General features: G+C 42.3%; 1 protein-coding gene across 3 annotated transcripts in view; it reads right to left on the bottom strand.

Annotated features, from left to right (window-relative positions):
• Positions 1 to 3,922: 3,922 nt before the first annotated feature.
• Positions 3,923 to 17,845, bottom strand: part of tral (trailer hitch) — a 57,000-nt gene continuing 43,077 nt past the window's right edge. For 2 of the 3 annotated variants that reach the window (XM_045763950.2, XM_045763954.2), the window contains exons 5-7: positions 11,118 to 11,618; positions 5,802 to 5,957; positions 3,923 to 5,395 (exon numbers count right to left, since the gene is read on the bottom strand). In XM_045763950.2, the coding sequence (XP_045619906.1) occupies positions 5,257 to 5,395; positions 5,802 to 5,957; positions 11,118 to 11,618 (796 nt within the window). In that variant the 3' untranslated portion in view covers positions 3,923 to 5,256. Of the gene's footprint in view, positions 5,396 to 5,538; positions 5,587 to 5,801; positions 5,958 to 11,117; positions 11,619 to 17,845 lie in introns of those variants that run through there. The other variant, XM_069313743.1, reaches the window with a different exon arrangement.

The following is a 17,845-nucleotide window of genomic DNA, read 5'->3' as shown; positions in this document are numbered from 1 at the left end:
CTTTATAGACAATAGAACTGCTAGGCTTAATATCGGCAGCTACTTGGGTGACGTAATAGAACTGAAAAGTGGAGTACCACAAGGAAGCTGCCTCTCCCCCACTCTATTCAACATATATACAGCTGACCTACCCCAGCCCCAACATGGAGAATACATCACATACGCTGATGATGTTACCCAAATAATATGCCAACCGGGCCCATCAAAGCCGCTACTAGCCGACAAGACCAAGGCAGCAATTGAACTCATAAACAACTTTGAGAGGCAATGGAAAATTAGCACCAACAAACAAAAGTTCCAAATAATACACGTTGCGAAAAGAAACCCGGACCCCATCATCCTTGATAACCAGCCGATCCAATATGCGGAGGTAAGCAGAATACTGGGACTTATGATAAATAGAACAGGGATACAAATTCATGTAAGGGACCGACTAAACAAAGCCAAAGCAGCATTAAGAAAACTGAGAAGATTCCGGAGCCTCAGTACTAACATTCAGATCCACCTATATAAGGCTCTAGTTCGGCCGCATCTAGAATATCCCCCAGTACCACTACACACCATAAAGAAAACTAACATGCAGAAACTGCAAGCAGTACAAAATAAGGCGCTAAGGAGAGCAGCAAAACACCGTCTACCATATGATCAGACAATCCAGGAGCTCCACGAACTCCTGAACATACAGCCACTAAACATCAGACTGCAGCATCCAAGCCATCAGGGTATGGAACACCATCGAAATGTTAGAGGACCCAATGTTTGAAAGATTACTCCAAGATGAGACGCCCCGCTCCCACAGCTGGTGGCCCAAGAGCCTCGATTCTCTGGACGAAAACCCCGCCCCACAGTATATAATCCCCAGATGAGTTATATATGTATATATATGAACAGTTCATATATGTGTATGTATGAACAACTCTATAAATAATATGTATGACAACTCGATAAATAATAATAATAAAATAAAGAGCCTTAAACAGAATAACATGTGTGGAAGCATCGGAGTGTGTATATATGAATGCTACACAGTATTCATCTATGGACATCCATATATGGTGAAACACATGTGAAGAACCTCTCACACACTCACAGCTCCCTGACAAGAGGGAGCCAGCTTAGCTTAGCTGCCAACACCCACACATCGTGTCAGCAAGGCGGACAGCCCGCCTGCTTTCAAACCTCTCACTGTATTTCCCACTTCTATACTTCCCTTCACCTATGCCTCTCCTTCCTCTTTACTCCCCCCCCCTCAAAAAAAAAAAAAAAAAAAAAAAAAAAAAAAAAAAAAAAAAAAAAGTTGAGACTGGGAAGGAAGGAAACACCAGGCAGAGAACCACTAGGAAGACCACCTGGTTTAGAACATAAAGGAGCAGGCGAGGTGGTGGTGATGTCTGAGTTAAAGACCTGGAAATGGTTGCGAGACAGAAAGGAGGGGAGGGCGAGGAGAGGGGGAGTAACACATGAGCACAAGACACGCCAGCGAAAGAGAGGAGACTGCGTACTCTGTCTCTCACCTCAGGAAAAGAAACGATTACGGTGTTTCAAATCGAGGGTGGCCCTCCTCAAATTTGTAGTGCATACATGCACTGGGAGAAAGTAGGGTGGGTGTCATTGCAATCGAGAGCTTGGGAAGAAGAGCACTCCATCTTAGAATGACCTGAGGTTCCACACAAGGGGCATACGCACATCTCACTTGTGCACCTAAAGGGACCATGCCCAAATCTCCAGCACCTACTGCAGAGGCAAGGAAAGGATATGTACTTCTGAACACAGCGAGCTTGGGAAGAAGAGCACCGTCTTAAGAATGACCCGAGTCCCCACACAAGGGGCATACACACACACTGCACTCGTGCATTAGAGGGAAGGATACCCAAACTTCCAACACCTATTGAAAAGTCTAGGAGAGGGAGTGTACTCCTGAACAGAGCATCTAGCACCAGCAAAAATGATAGAAGGCAGAAGGGACCTACTATCAAAAGTGATCTCCACAACTTTTAAATTGTAGACTGACGATGACCACAAGCGGGATGCATGAATGTATCAAACTCGAAGACGGAATGGCCTTAGGCTTCAAGCATATCATTCATTTAATATCCTCGTGGACAGTCTTTCAGGTCCCCGACACCAGTCGCAACATGGTGCGGGAGAATAACCGTGCCAATACTGGCATTTAACTGGGCATTTTTGGAGATCTTAACAAGGGGTCTCCCCAATGCTGGACAATGAGGCCAAGTAGTCAGCTGCTTCCCGAGAAGGAGCGGCAACGACATGTGTACCAGTACGGGTGGGGTTAAGAGTTAACAGAGGTCATCCACCGAATCAACAAGGTGTTTATGGAAGAAGAAATTGTCAAGACGTTTAGAATCCACACGGTTGATATCAAAGTACTGAGTCCATGTAAACCAAACAATGCTGGAAATAAGTAGAACTGGGAGGAATTGTGTGGGTATGTCTGCGGAGGGAACAGCGCCACAAACCCCCAGTAAGATGAGGGGGTAAAAGGTGCAGCGGTCACAATGAGAGGAAGAGTCACTCCAGGTGATGAGGTGGGCAACACTAGGGGCTTAACCCCACCACAGAGATGGGAAGAGAAAAGAAAGGGGTAGTCAGGAGGGTCAATGAAACCATTTGGTTTTGACCCAATGTAGGAGGGGGGGGGTCCTGCAGAGCCCAGGTCTTCGATTAGTCAGACTCTGGAGGTGCCTGGTCGCACACTCCACAAGCCTGGGTAAGAGGCCAGTTCATTTTCCATACAGCACCAATTCTAAGTCTGGGGCCTGGAGATATCATGGGATACCACCTACCAGGGAGGCCAAGCACTGGTCAGTGCAGGAAGGGCTGCATTGTCCTCAGCAGTGCCCCCCCCCCCTTTTTTTTATTTTTAAACAGAGGGAGTTTTACAGCCTTGTCCATTCTCCCACTGGTGGAAAGACCCCAGTCTTCCCAGCCTGGACACCCAACCATCCACTTAAGGTAGCCCCTCCTGCAGGTCTGTTGACTCAAGGCACCTACATTTGTGCCCTTTCACACATACAACTCCCAAAGAGGGGCATGAACGTGGGCAAAGGCAACCCTCATCGGTCCCAGGGAGGTGTATGCGAGCTCCCTCACCCTGACAAGGTGACAACACAGAGGGGGCACCATGGTAAGTAAGCTCTACATCAATATTTCCAGCACTTACTGCAGTAGCACAAAGGGAATTTATTCCTACACCACACACTTGGCAATAGCAAGGATTACCGAGGGCAAGAGGGCACTACTACCGAAAGTGATCTTAACACAAAGGGGTGAACAAATGTTTAAGTTGCTGTAGCAATCACAGATCCCTGTTGCAACATACGAATGTCAATGGTGGCATTCAAAGCAGGTTACACAACCTGTCCCAAGAGGGGGGGGGAGGGCCCCAATACCCTTGGGCAAAATATAAAAACTGGGTTCAACTCCCAGTTTTTCCAGAACCTTTACCTTCCCAAGGTGAAGGTTCTGGAAGAGATGGCAATAAATTGGATAATTCTAATTATATGCAAATGTATCTTTGAATCTTTTGTGCTATCCACTGCCAAAGCAGGCTCGAGAGAGTAGAAGATATCTTTACCTTGTACACCTCTACAGGTATGAACCAGCATGCACATACCCCATCGCCACACCATGGCCGTGAAATCTAAGAATTTCATATTTGTAGACAGGGGAGATAGTTCATTTACAATTTACTCCAATGCTGTAAGTATGACAATAAATTTATTTACAGCATTTCAAATTTATGAATTCAGGCATAACACACTTGAAACTTGGGTATTAACCATAAACCTCAATCTTTGTTCAAACCAGTCTACTTTTTTTAACAGTTACCCCTTGACTTAAACTTCCTTACACTCATGCCATTAAGATGTCAGATGAACTTGAGAAAATAAAAAACAACACCTGTGCTTTAATGTTTATTGTAAAAATAGATGTTCAAAAAGCACATTTATGTGGACGATGACCTCCACATTACCTCGTGGACGTTAGTGGTGTCCATCTGCTGCCCCTGCATCACTTAACCAATGCTCTCTAATGCTGCCAATTATAATCACCTGCAGGGGCAGTGTTGTGGAGGATAAGCCCTGACAACTTATCCACCCAATCTTTATGCTCCACACACACACACACACTGGAGCTGGTCTTCCTACAATCTCTGATTGAACTATAACCAATTTCTCCACTATCACATAATAAATCAGGTCAAATCCTTAAAGTGGCAGGTAACCTGTATTAATAATTTACTACAGGAAATTCTTGGGTCAAAAAACTAATAAAAAATATGATTTTCTGAAGTTTCATCGCATTAAAATGTATCAAAATGAAATTATAGCAGTTATTAAATTTGCAGGAGGAGCCCTGTTGGGTTGCTTACCATATTAGTTTAACTTAAACATTTACTCTTCCTCTATCTCTTGCTTGTGGTCCCAAGCCTAGATACATCTCACCACTAGCAGGCTCCACTTTTATCTAATTCAGTCTATCACTTATTAGGAGGGCCCTATTTGTACATTTTTTATACTGATTTTGTTCCATTTGCCCCACAAAAAGGAACGGCATATTAATGTCATAGCATAACAATGGCTTCCAATCAGTCAGCCACTGGATAAACAAAGTCCTTTGCACCTACAGAAGACTTAAGATAACATTGCTGGCTTGCAACCAACACCCAGTATCACCATGAAAAGAAAACCTGTTCAATAAATCCATCAGTCACTTGCTTATCTTAATCACTCCAGTTGCCTGTCTACCATTCCTCTTTCCCAACAGCACACCAATTTATTCCATAAATATCAGCATTCCAGAGCACTTCTATCCAGTCACATCTTGCCATAAACTGAACAGGTCAAGTCTTCTACAAAATATGGACCATGTATATTTCAGGTATCATGCTATCTGCCAACAGATAATCACCGAAGCATTCATTATGCTTCCAAAAATCATTTTCCAGAAGGCTAATTATTTGTTTAACCAAAATACTCAATTTAATACTTTCTAACTTGTTAGAACTTTCAAATCTACTTGCACTTTACTGATGCACCTTTCACATTTTTTAAACATTTTCATCCATAGCATCAAACACCAAATTAAGGTTAATGTCAATTTGCATTGATTAAAGCTTTAAAAATCTCCTTACCTAGGTACATTCACCCTAGAATATTTTGTTGCCATCTTTTTTTTTTTCCCTCAACCTTTATCCTGATACTAGGAAGATGCAGTACTTTTTAATTTCCATTACTACTTAGTCGGCGTAGAGTTCCTGACGACCGTAGATGCATAAGAGTTCCCAGTTCCACCTCTTTGTGACATGCCATTCACGTTTACAATCCCACCTCGACCGCCACCTCTGCCACCACGATAAGCCCCATTGCCAGTCCTGTCGAAAATATAAATAATTCAATTTTTTTATTTGTTAAAGAAATTGAAGATGTCGGTATTATAATGCCATTCAAGGCAATGTTCAAAGTAATTATATATGTCAAGTTTATAGATGTTAAGGATGTAATGAAGCCACCTGTGATGGATTATGATCATGCTGGTTGAGAAAGTTAAGGCCACCATTTACTGCTGCTGTATGCAATTTTCCCAACACCATACATGGAAAGAAAGGGAGTTACACTATCGCTGGTAAACATCAATCTTGCTATATTGTGTATCAACTTCATAATTTAACACAGACTCCCATTTTATATTCATACAGACCTTTCTATACACAAGTGGGTTGTCATAGTCATTGTATGTAGCTACAGTAATTTTCATGCAAAAATTATCATTGTCCATACCTATAATATCCTTGGTTATAATTATAGCTCCGATAGTAGCCACCACGGTAGTAACCACCTCTACCACGAGGGTAGTAACCTCTCCTTGCAGAGCTCACACCAAACGTTTCCACATTTATCTTGCGCTCATGCCTCCAATCTGGACGTTGGCTATTCCTGAAACCATAATTTTGTTAAAGGCTTTTTACTAGGAATAAATAATATTTAATAGTACAAAACATTGGAGAAAAAAAAAAAAAAAAATTGGTAATCATACATTTACAGCTTGACCACCAACTCAGTTTTAGGATAACCACACAAGATATCAAAATTGGTTTGTCACCGTTTCGACTATTCCGAAGAAAGTTATGCAGTACGAGATGAAATACGAGGAAAACAAAAACCCATAAGAATAATTCTCACTGAAAGTATAGTACAGCAATTTACAATCTCTTATGCCCTTAAAGATTTGGGTATCATTTTCTTAGAATGTCAAGCCTGGAGTTCTGTGCTAATTTAAGGGGGCCAATTCCCACCATTCACTCTTAAAAGCTCTAGCAAAGACCCTGTCACTGATGTGTTTTGTACCCCTTTTATTAATGCAGTTCATTGTAGCCAATGACAATTACACTTCCTGGGCAGGTAGACTAGGACCAGTTTTGATGCAAGATGAGAGACTAATTATAATTAGGCCTGTGTGGGGTTGCTGGAAACCTTATACTGTACTGCAATCACCATGAAAGACCGATGGGAGACCAAGAGCTTTGCCAAATGTGCACCATACAAATGGTGGCATACCAGCATCAAGCTCTAATCTTCACATCTGGAGAAGAGACTCAAACCAGCAATGAACAAGTAATTATCAAAGAAAGCATCAAGCTGGGAAGGCTATGTAGCACCAACAAATGTGCAGAATAATCAGAGGGCGCTAAATATCACCGAGGATGCCAACATGAGAACAGAAACGCATAAGGCGAACGATATCAAAAGTATCCGATTCACCAAGAATTGGATAGAGGGACAAGTGACCACGGGGGATGGTCGGAAAGCAAGACACACGCTTGTCCTGGAAGTCAGGACATTCAACAAGGATATGCACAACTGAAAGAGGGACAATGCAGTTAGGACAATAAGAAGCAGGGCGGCGTTCCATGAAGTGTCCGAGTTGAGCACGTATGGCCAATACGCAACCTTGCCAGAGCCATTTCCCATCGCCAGTTACGGTGGTAGGAGGAAGGCCACAGGGACACACTACTCTTAAGGGTATGCATTTGTTACCAGTAACAAGACCAACAACCCTGCCAACGGACAAGGATGGAAGAATGAACAACTGGGTAAAAGTCGACAGTGACGAACACCTCCAGACTAATTTGCTGAAAGTGGAGCCGTGGAAAAAATGCCTGGCTTTCAGGCATTTCTGGCAACACTGATAGAAAAGCTAGAAACAAATGTGGCAAAGGAGCCAAAAGAATTACCCTGCCTATGTTCAGCCCACAGTTGGGGATCCCAGGTTCGATCTCTGAGCAGGACATACAGTTGGACATTTCTTGTACCTTTGTTCACCTAGCGGTAAATATGTTCGAGTTCCACAACTGTTGTGTGGCCCTGTCCCCAACAATTAAAATTTTAAGTTCCCAGTCTAGATAAAACCCGAAATCACTGAACTGGGGAGGCAAAAAGTAGAGAATTCTCCACTTTGAACAGTCAAGCCAAGAGGCTTGCATTCAGTGAATAGACACGTGTATGATGGAAGCCACCTGCTCCAAGCCAACACAGACCCACCTTGGGGTAACCGAACATCTTCCAAAGCCTACAGAAGGAAGCACTGTCGATTCATTCCACGACAAAATCAAGCCCCCAAAATCCAGAAGACGAGCTACTCACAGAGTTCGACTCCAAAGAGGAAAGGACCGAAGACAACCACTGACCGACACTGAACCACCAGGAAGTGGTTGGAATGGAGCCAGAGAAGAGAGCCTGGCAGGAGACTAGCCCAACACTGCAAATAAACTGTACTGTACCTGAAGGAGGGGTCACTTCCACTGACCCTGGGAGGCCTGGTGAGCACTGGTCACAAAGCCCCAACCAAGGCCTAGGCGTTAACACACCGAGTGAACAACGAGGAAGGCACCATGGAACTGAACCTTGAAAAGCCAGAGGAAGAAACTGGAAAATCAAAAGCCGGCTGTATTTTATTTCGCTTTGGTTGTAATCAAGTGTAATGTCACCACTTTGCAATGGTATATTGCTTCAGCAATGCAGCCATGGATAAAGACATAAGCAAGTATCCAAGATCCTTTATCAAACAAGGAGCCAACTGTGGGGAAATCTTTATCAGACAACCATACCTGCATCTTTAATAATATTGATCATGCAAGGCCCTCAAAGTTAAGGAATGCAATGCAGAAGTCCTTTCCAGGGTCAACAGCAAAATTTATTTTAGTAGGGCCTAAATATAAATAGTACAGATCTTTGGAGCTGGTCACTTGTGATAGTATTTCAATGAGCTTAGTGTGGCAATGTTCAGAGGGGGATCAACAGACACTATGTACAAAAGTACATGTTTATACAAAGAACTTTCCTGGAAGCAACTTCAACTGGCATTATTCAAAGCTAATATCGAGTTAGACACCATCTCCGACTGCTCACACGGCAACGTGTGTCGACAATCTTGTTGACACCGACACAATTGGGGCTGCTGTAACAATGCTGGTCACAAGTGAATTGACACTAGTTCATCCCATGATCTCTGGAACACTTACGTGCACATAAGCCAACATGCATTAGCTTGAGGTTATCTCGAGATGGTTTCGGGGCTTAGTGTCCCCGCGGCCCGGTCCTCAACCAGGCCTCCACCCCCAGGAAGCAGCCCTTGACAGCTGACTAACTTCCAGGTACCTATGCGCCCGGGATCGAACCCAGGACCACTCGTCCAGTGTTCTGTCTGCTCAGCCACCGGCTGCATCCTTTCGCAAAAGCCTTCAACAAATGTGCCCATGGCATTATTGCATACAAAACGTGTTAAAAAGGAATTATCGGAAAAACAGGCAGATGGATCTACAATTTCTTGACTAACAGAACCCAATATGTAATAATCAACAAAATAAAATCCGATCCATCAACCGTGAAAAGCTCAGTCCCCCAGGGTATTGTGCTTCCTCCAGTACTTTTTCCTCATCCTCATCTTGGACAGAGACAAGGACACAATCTATAGTACTGAATCATCCATTGCAGATGACTAGGATTTTTAGGAGAGTGAACAACAGAAGACATGGCAAACCTCCAAATCAGGTGTAAATGGGGTCTTTCTATGGGCTACAGAAAATAAAGTGTTTAACGAAGATAAGTTCTAGCTCATGCGCTATGGGAAAAAATTCAACATAAAAATGGAAACCACATACAAAACAGTCAACCATAACAGAACAAAAAGGCAATGTTAAGTATTTGAGTGTACAGCACTCGTGTCTGAAGACCTTACCTTTAAAGAACACAAAGTAGCAGTCACAACTGTAAGAAAAATGACAGGTTGGATAACACGAACCTTTCACACTAGAGATCCTATACCAATGATGATACTTTTAAAGAGGCTAGTGCTCTTTAGAGTGGAATACTGTTGCACAAAGACAGCCCCTTTCAAAGCTGGAGAAATTGCTGATCTGGAGAGCACGCAGAGATCCTTTACTGCTAGAATCCACTCAGTAAAACACCTAAACTCTATTGGGACCGACTAAAATGCCTAAATTTGTATTCTCTTTAATGCAGGTGGGAGAGATACATAATTCACATGTGGAAAATAGTAGAGGAGCTGGTCCCAAACCTGTGCACAGATATAACATATGAGACCAGAAGGCATGGCAGGCTGTGCAGCATGCCCCCATTGAAGAGCAGAGGTGCAATAGGTAATCAGGGAGAGAACTATCAACATCAGAGGCCCAAGACTATTCAACATGCTTCCACTACACACAAGGGGGGCATAACTGCCTGACCCCCTCACAGTGTTCAGGAGAGAATACTTTACATGCTGATCCAAAGGATCGGGTATCCTCCAAAGGATACCCGATCAACCAGGCTGCGAATCATACATCAGGCTGCGAGCCGCTGCATCCAACAGCTTGGTTGGCCAGTCCAGCAACAAGGAGGCATGGGCCGCAGGGACACTTAAGCCCCGAAACCATCTTAAGGTAACCTTTCACATGATCAACTTAGCCCAGATCGGCATGGTTTTCCAGGTGGGCTTCTTGATCCTAGATATCCAGGACATGATACTTTTATCTTATTGCATGTACTTGCACATCCCAATTCATTCATGATTCAGGGCCTAGTTTGGTTTTGTGGTGCCCAGGGAAGGGGAGGGGGGGGGGGAAGGAGCAATGCTTACTGCTTTCATGTACTCTGAACTTTGCTCTTCAGATCCTTACTTTGTTAGCACAGGTGGTTATAATCAGTGTCCCTTTATCCCCCCACCCTTATGCTGTGACCCTATGCTGAAAAAGTAAGTTTACATTATCCAAAATGGCAAAGTCCTAGACTCTTGGCTTCCGTAACATGCATGCTTGATTCATCCTGATTAACCAGATACTGGACATACGATAGTCATCATGATACTGTTAGGCAGCTGGCGATGTGGACTCAAACATGTTCAACATCCCAGATTTTAGTCCAGACAATTATTTTAGGCAACAAACACTAGTATATGTGCACTCTGGCAACCAAGGACTAAGGATTTCTCCAACTGAATGCGCTACAATGTACACTTTTAAGACAGCGGTCGAAATCACACTCGTAATATGACGTGTGTGGCGCTGTATCAGTGCAAGTAGCAACAGGAAGCCACTGTTCAGCCCCCTCCATAAAGTGAAAGGGGGGGGGGGATTGTGCAACACCCAGGTTTGGCATCAGTGGAAGCCTCAGGAACCCTTGTGGATTAACAATGCACAAGAAATTCATGTAAATTTAACTTAATTTAGCTGGACAACAACATTATTCAACCAACTAGTTGGTTGAATAATTTTTACGTCCCTAATATTCTTCAGTGTTTTTATCAAGATATCTCACTACACTACCATACTAGCAAGTAACAATCCTGTATAAGCATTTCAGTGGTTATAGGTCCTCTCAAATTGCCTTTTTAACAAGGGAGGTGGGGCAAGGTGAAGCAATGGACTTTTATGAATCAAGCAGTCCCTTATGCATGAATCTACCTCACCTCTTAGTTCATTCAAGCATGTTCACACTACAATCTGTATTAACGTTTACTATTAATATTTATTGCCAGTAATATTTATTAATAACATTTATCTATCATAGCTAAATAAAACATGTGACAACAGTTCTTACCCTTGACTGCGTTCAATGGATTCGCAGGAAATACTGTCGAAGAATGACTTGGTCTTGTCATAACACGTCGACTGAACGTCATCATCTGTTCCAGCAGTTTCATGTCCAGAATCTTCCTTCTTATCCCCATTCTCTGTAATCTTGGTTTTTGCCAGTTGATTTCTAACTTCCTCAAATTCCTCATTTGCCTGCTCAAAGTCAAATTCCGTCTCGAACAACTGACGATCCTGGAACTGTCTCTGACGGTTTCCTTGATTAAATATCTGCCCTCTGCCACGCTGGCCCGAGGGCCTTCTACTGCCACGGCCACGGTTCATGCCACCTCTTCCTTTGTATTGCTGTTGGTATTGATAGTACTGGTTATTATGATACTGTTGCTGTTGGTTTTGTTGAGGCTGCTGCTGGTTCTGCTGCTGTATCTGTTCAGCCATTTGTTGCTGTGTCTGCTGTTGATTACTGCGGCGACTTTGGCCACCCTGGCTCCCAGTCCTTTGTGGTCTACTGCAAATAAAAATTTAATACATTATAGTTTTTTTTTTATCATTATAGATTAATTACCAAGCCTAAATATATTTTTGGCAAAATAGAAGCAACTTTCCAAACAAGACCTTAAATTCACACAATTTAAATTCACTTTTTCACCAAGTCTATGCAGCAAATAATTTAACTACACAATTTATTGACAAAGAACAATGAGGGCATCCTAATGTTTAAATGGTATTTAATTCTATATGTAACAAATTTGGCAATCACACGACATCTCTAGTTCCCACAAGCCAGGTACTGTATACATCAATAAAAAACATTATGAAATCTTGCATCTAGAGGGGTTGGAGCGTGTATTTGCAGTAACATTTTTGGCAAACAAGTCCTCAATATCACCGCAAAACACAGGAATAAAGTCTTATCAGGAATTAAAAACACCAAAGGCAGAGCCTAGCCTTTTTTTTGCACAACAAAAAATGCAACTGGTTCAAATCACTACCGACTGAACCCAGATGACCTTCAATTACAATGGAATTTGCCTCAAAAAGAGCCAACATAATCTCCATCAACCAATAACATTGCATCACCTGCCTTTGTGCTGCATGTAACAGACAAAATTGCATTCTCACAAGTGACAGACACTGGCCAATACCAAGCCGAGTCTACTAACACTGCCTCAAATAAGAAGACCACTCTCGCCACATCATCACTCCCAAGATCATGTTGGGACACCTGCATCTTGTCAAGTATCATCACTACAGTGTAGCGAGTAGATTATCCCAATAATATACTCGCTCCAAACGCATTAGCCTAACGAGAGAAGCAAAACTCCTCTTGGTACTAATTATGGAATGCAAACCTTTCCCACCAACCTTTGGAGGTGTTGCCCGAGCATATAAGCAGCAGAGTAGAGAGTAATAACCAGTCTACTTTCAAGTGTGGTCTAGAACAGACACTTGCAAGATACTGTACCTACTCTCGGTGCACTCTACTCACACGCCAAGGTGTGACCTGTATACTCGACCAAATATATATATTCTTAGTGTTTGTGTTTATTGTCACCATACTTTATGTAACAATAGAACTGTTACATTGGTGACCCCGGAGTGAAAAGGACACCTAGTCGCAAACAAGATCTTCGTCGTGGATTTATCTACCAGGTTTCCAGCATACAACGCAGATGAACCAGAATTTTGGTTCGTGCAAATGGAGGCTATTTTCGATCACCACAAAATTACAACAGAGAGCCCGATATGCCTGTACCCTGCCAACACTTCCCTCGGAGACTATGCACACTGCCTCTGCTGTCATCACTGCACCATCACCAGACACCAGGACGTACACCGCATTGAAGGCTGCTCTTCTACAGGCAGCGATGAAACGCCGCATTCAACAAAGGGATCAACTCCTCACCGACAAAAGATTATCAGACAAAAACACCAGCCCAGCTTCTGCGGCATATTCAGTATGTAATGCATACTGCAACTGGCCCGGCCCCCAGCAAGATTGTGAGATCACTCTGGATACAACTCTGTCCAAAACACATTCAACCGGCCCTATTCAGTTTGGCTGACGACACCCCATTAGCACAGCTGGCTACACTGGCAGACCGGCTTCATACGACGTTTCATAACGCTACACTGTCCCACCTCAGTAATACACAGCAGACTACAGACACCCAATAACTCTACGTTCTCCAGAACCGGCGTTTCTTCCACCCAGGGAGGACGTACCACACTAATCCAGTATCAGGATCTAGGTGACAGTGAGAACACCGAGAAGAGCCTTGTTCTTACCACCAGAGATCTGGACACCAAGCCCGCAACTGTAGGACTCCTTGTTCCTGGTCGGGAAACTACTTCGGCGAGGACTGTTAATGGCCAGTAACCCCGCCATTTTAAACACTACACTGCTCTACATATCTGACATAATTAGTACCAAGAAGAATTTTGCTTCTCTCGTTAGGCTAATGCATTTGAAGCAAGTATATTATTGCGATAATCTACTCGCTACAACAGTATTATTAGCAATACCTGTAATGCAATATTACGGTATTTTGTTTAAAGTATTCAGTAAAGCGGTAAAGTGTATAAAATTTATAGGACACCTAAATTTTTAAAAGGTTTCACTCCCAAGAGTGCAGGAACAAGAGGCTTATATTCTACATCCAGAAAATATTATAGGTACGGATCAAAATCCATACAAGTAAATAATTTCTTAAAGATACCATGAGGCATGGCAGAACGTCCCAAAATATACCCCTTCATTTCAGAGGAAATATCAAGTACCGAGATTTCTACGAAACGAATTAAGACCAAGCCTTTTTCTCCCCTTCCCCCTGAACATCAGCATAATCAGTTAACCTCTTGGCATTTAACCACCGTGCTGCGCCGTTTATTGTAAAATTCCCCGTGCGCATGAAATAAAGTGTTCCCAATAAATTCTTTTTTCTTCGTAAAATGATAAATTCCCTTCCCTGAACATGTCTATGTAAAAATAAGTACCAAATTCCACTTACTTTGGCTGTGGAGATGTGGACAAGGTGCGCTGTGACCATCAGGGGCTGGTCGCCCGTGCGTGAATCGCCCAGACACTGTCGCGCGAGCCATTCAAGCACCGGGTGTTGTCACAAATATATTTTCAATTATTTGTTTTATGTATTTCCGATGCGTTTTTTTTTTTAACGTACATGATGCATATTTATTGTCACAATATTACTTGTTAAAAATTTACTAAAATTACAATATGTACAGTTTCTCACTATTTACACAGTAACACTGTATTACAAACTCAGTACTTCAAAAGTGAGTAATAATCAACGAAGTAGTCCATGGTACACAGAGCGATTTCGCTCTCGTTGCACCAGGTACAGATAAATTTTCACTTCCTGTTTTTTCATTCTGTGTGCTTGCAAATAACGCACTCACGTACACCCTTTTCTTTAGTACTTGTACTGTAGGTTGTATGTAGCCAAGCTTTCAAAGCATTAGGTAGTATTGAAAAGATCATAGGAAAAGATCAATTTGTAAGGTTGTCTTGAAAAGATCGCTTTGTATGGTCCCACACAGGAAGAGATTCGGGTATTCTTGAAAATATCTATGGAAAATGCCACCATGGAAGCTGCTAACACTTTATCTATGCTACTTTTATCAGATGCATCATCACTAAACACAAAATGATTCATCTATGTATCATCTAAATAAATTGGAGATAGCATAGGATTGCAAGGGGTGACGCTCAGAGCTACAACTGGATATGCTCGCTGTATCACTTGCATCTGACCTTTGTGTAAGATCCTTATTGCGCCTAGCTTCACCAATATTATGACCCTTATGTCCTTCAAATAATAAGATTTGAATTTCCCCGACAGTGTTATCTTTCAACACTGCGTCCGATAGGTGTTTGGGAGCCAGGCGCGCGTGCGCCACCCATGGTTGCTCATTCAGTACTAACCCAGCCAGCAGCCCTAGGGCATTCTGGGAATTTTTTCAAGATGGCTGCCTCTCACTGGAGGTCCTAAGAGTCCATTTCATACACAACCAACCTCTCACATTTAGAATGAGTACGAAAAAATCTAAGTGTTCGCAGTTGGCACAGTTTCCTGCCGAACGAGAATACTCGGCTGGCGCAGTCAAGTGGTTAAGAGGGACATTTTGAACTAGCTCATACAGCTAACCATCAACCAGATAGAAATGTCTACATCAGACTGCATGCAACAGTTAGGGGGACCAGAGGCATATGGCAAGCAGGACTGGTGGGTATATGAATTTGGCAGGAGTGGAATGCATAGGTATCTGGCAGGCAAGTGTTGGCAAATCTTAAGTGGCTGATCATTTTACTACAGGCCGATGTCTATGGGTAAACGAAGCATGGATTCCTATTATTGTTCATCAGCGAGACTACTGTGCTGCAGTTTTGGTATTTTCTTCATCTCCTCTCAATTGCTGGACCACTGTGACTATCACTTTAGCTGTCATGGAAGAGCAAACATGCTGACAATGTATACACACAGATTTTGCAAGAGCTTTTGACAAACTTGACCATGGTGTTATTTCACACAGTGCACTCAAAGAATTGCTAGAACAGGAAGAAAGATTTTCAGTTTCCTAATAAACTCAGTGTAAAATCCAGTAAAATAAAATAAAAAGTAAAATCCAGATCATTCGCAGTGAAAAGCTCAATCCCCGGGATACTGTGCTTGCTCCAGTACTTTCTCAGATAGGACATAGACAAGGACAAACTATAGAGTAGAGCAGTGGTTTCCAAACTCTGCTCTCATTACCCATTTTGCCCCTTTGCAGCGTACTTATTAGCCACGTAACTGCGCCAAAAAAAAAAAAAAAAAAAAAACTGATTTTTCGGTACTAATTCTAAATGTGAGAGGTTAGTTGTGTACGAAATGGACTCTTAGGACCTCCAGTGAGAGGCAGCCATCTTGAAAAAATTCCCAGAATGCCCTAGGGCTGCTGGCTGGGTTAGTACTAAATGAGGAACCATGGGTGGCACACGTGCCTCTGGCTCCCAAACACCTGTCTGATGCTGTGTTGAAAGAACCTCTGTCAGTGAAATTCAAACTTTATTATTTGAAGAACACAAGGGTCATACATAATATTGGTGAAGCTAGTCACAATAAGGACCTAACACAAAGGTCGGATGCAAGTGATACAGCACCTATGAGGACGATACAGTGAGCGTATCCAGTTGTAGCTCTGAGCGTCACCCTTACAATCCTATGCTATCTCCAATTTATTTAGGCGATACATTGATGAATTGTTTTCTGCATTCAGTGATGATGCATCTGATACAAGTAGCATAGATGAACAGTGTTAGCAGCTTCCATGGTGGTGTTCTCCATAGATATTTTCAAGAATACCTGAATCTCTTCCTAATTGACGGACACTCTTTGAGGCAAGCTGAATCTCTGTTTGGGACCATACAAAGCGATCTTTTCAAGACTACCTTAAAAATTGATCTTTTCCTATAATCTTTTCAATACTACCTTATGCTTTACAAGCTTGGCTACATACAACCTACAAGTACTAAAGCCAAGGGTGTACGTGAGTGCGTTATTTGCAAGCACACAAACACAGAATGAAGAAAGAGCGAAAATTTATCTGTACCTGGTGCACTGAGAGCAAAGTCTTGCTGTGTACCATGGGCTACTTCGTTGATTATTACTCACTTCCGAAGTACCAAGTGTGTAATACAGTGTGTTACTGTGTAAATAGTGTGTGCAACTGTACATATTATAATTTTAGTGAATTTTTAACAGGTAATATTGCAACAATAAACATTTATTGTGCACACATTACTGACATGTATCACAGTTCCATAGAACATTATTTATACAGTAGAATGTTCATATTGTAAAGGACACATATGCATCATATACAATAATAATAATAATAAAAAAGCATTGGAAATACATAACAAAATTGAAAATATATTTGTGGCAACACCCGGTGCTTGAATGGCCCGCACGACCATGTCTGGGCGATTCACGCACGGGCGACCAGGCCCTGATGACGTCACAGTGCACCCTGTCCACGACCCCATAGGCAAAGTAGGTGGAATTTGGTATATATTTTTACATAGACATGTTCAGGGAAGGGAAGGGAATTAACCATTTTACAAAGAAAAAAGAATATTTGGGGAAGACTTTCATGTGCACTGGGGGAATTTCACAATAAACTCTGCGCAGCACGGTTGTTAACACTATCGCTCGCTTTGGATACCGATCACGTCCACTTTTTTTCTCTCGAGTCCTAGCCGAGGACAGGACTCGCGTCCACTCCAAAAATATTTGTACAAGTTCATTTTTTATCCGATCGACCTCGGGATAGTTTCAAAATAAGCGCCTTTAGAGTGCGCACAGTTTGATACCAAAATGAAAGATGTAACATTAAACTATGTCTGAACACTTTAAAGATTATAAACATGTTTTTAGTCAAAATTAAAATATTTGTTAAAATTCTATTTATTGTGTTATGTTGGGACTAGTTTTAAAATGCATGCCTTTACATTGCAAATAATTTGATACCAAAATTAAAGATGTAACAAAAATTTATGTCAGAACACTGGAAAGATAAATAATTTTGTGATGAGCTTCCGGAATTAATGAAAGCCATAATATACTCTGGGCCCTAATGCACCCCCCCCCCCTTCTGGTATCCTAACCTGTACAATGCCTCAACTTATGCCCCCCCCCCCCTTACATATAGCAAAAGGGCCCCTCTCAGTTT

Source organism: Procambarus clarkii, chromosome 76 (assembly GCF_040958095.1).
Source record: "Procambarus clarkii isolate CNS0578487 chromosome 76, FALCON_Pclarkii_2.0, whole genome shotgun sequence".
Lineage (NCBI taxonomy): Eukaryota > Metazoa > Arthropoda > Malacostraca > Decapoda > Cambaridae > Procambarus > Procambarus clarkii.
Note: the sequence above shows the minus strand (reverse complement) of the source record. Positions and strands in the feature narration are given on the sequence as shown.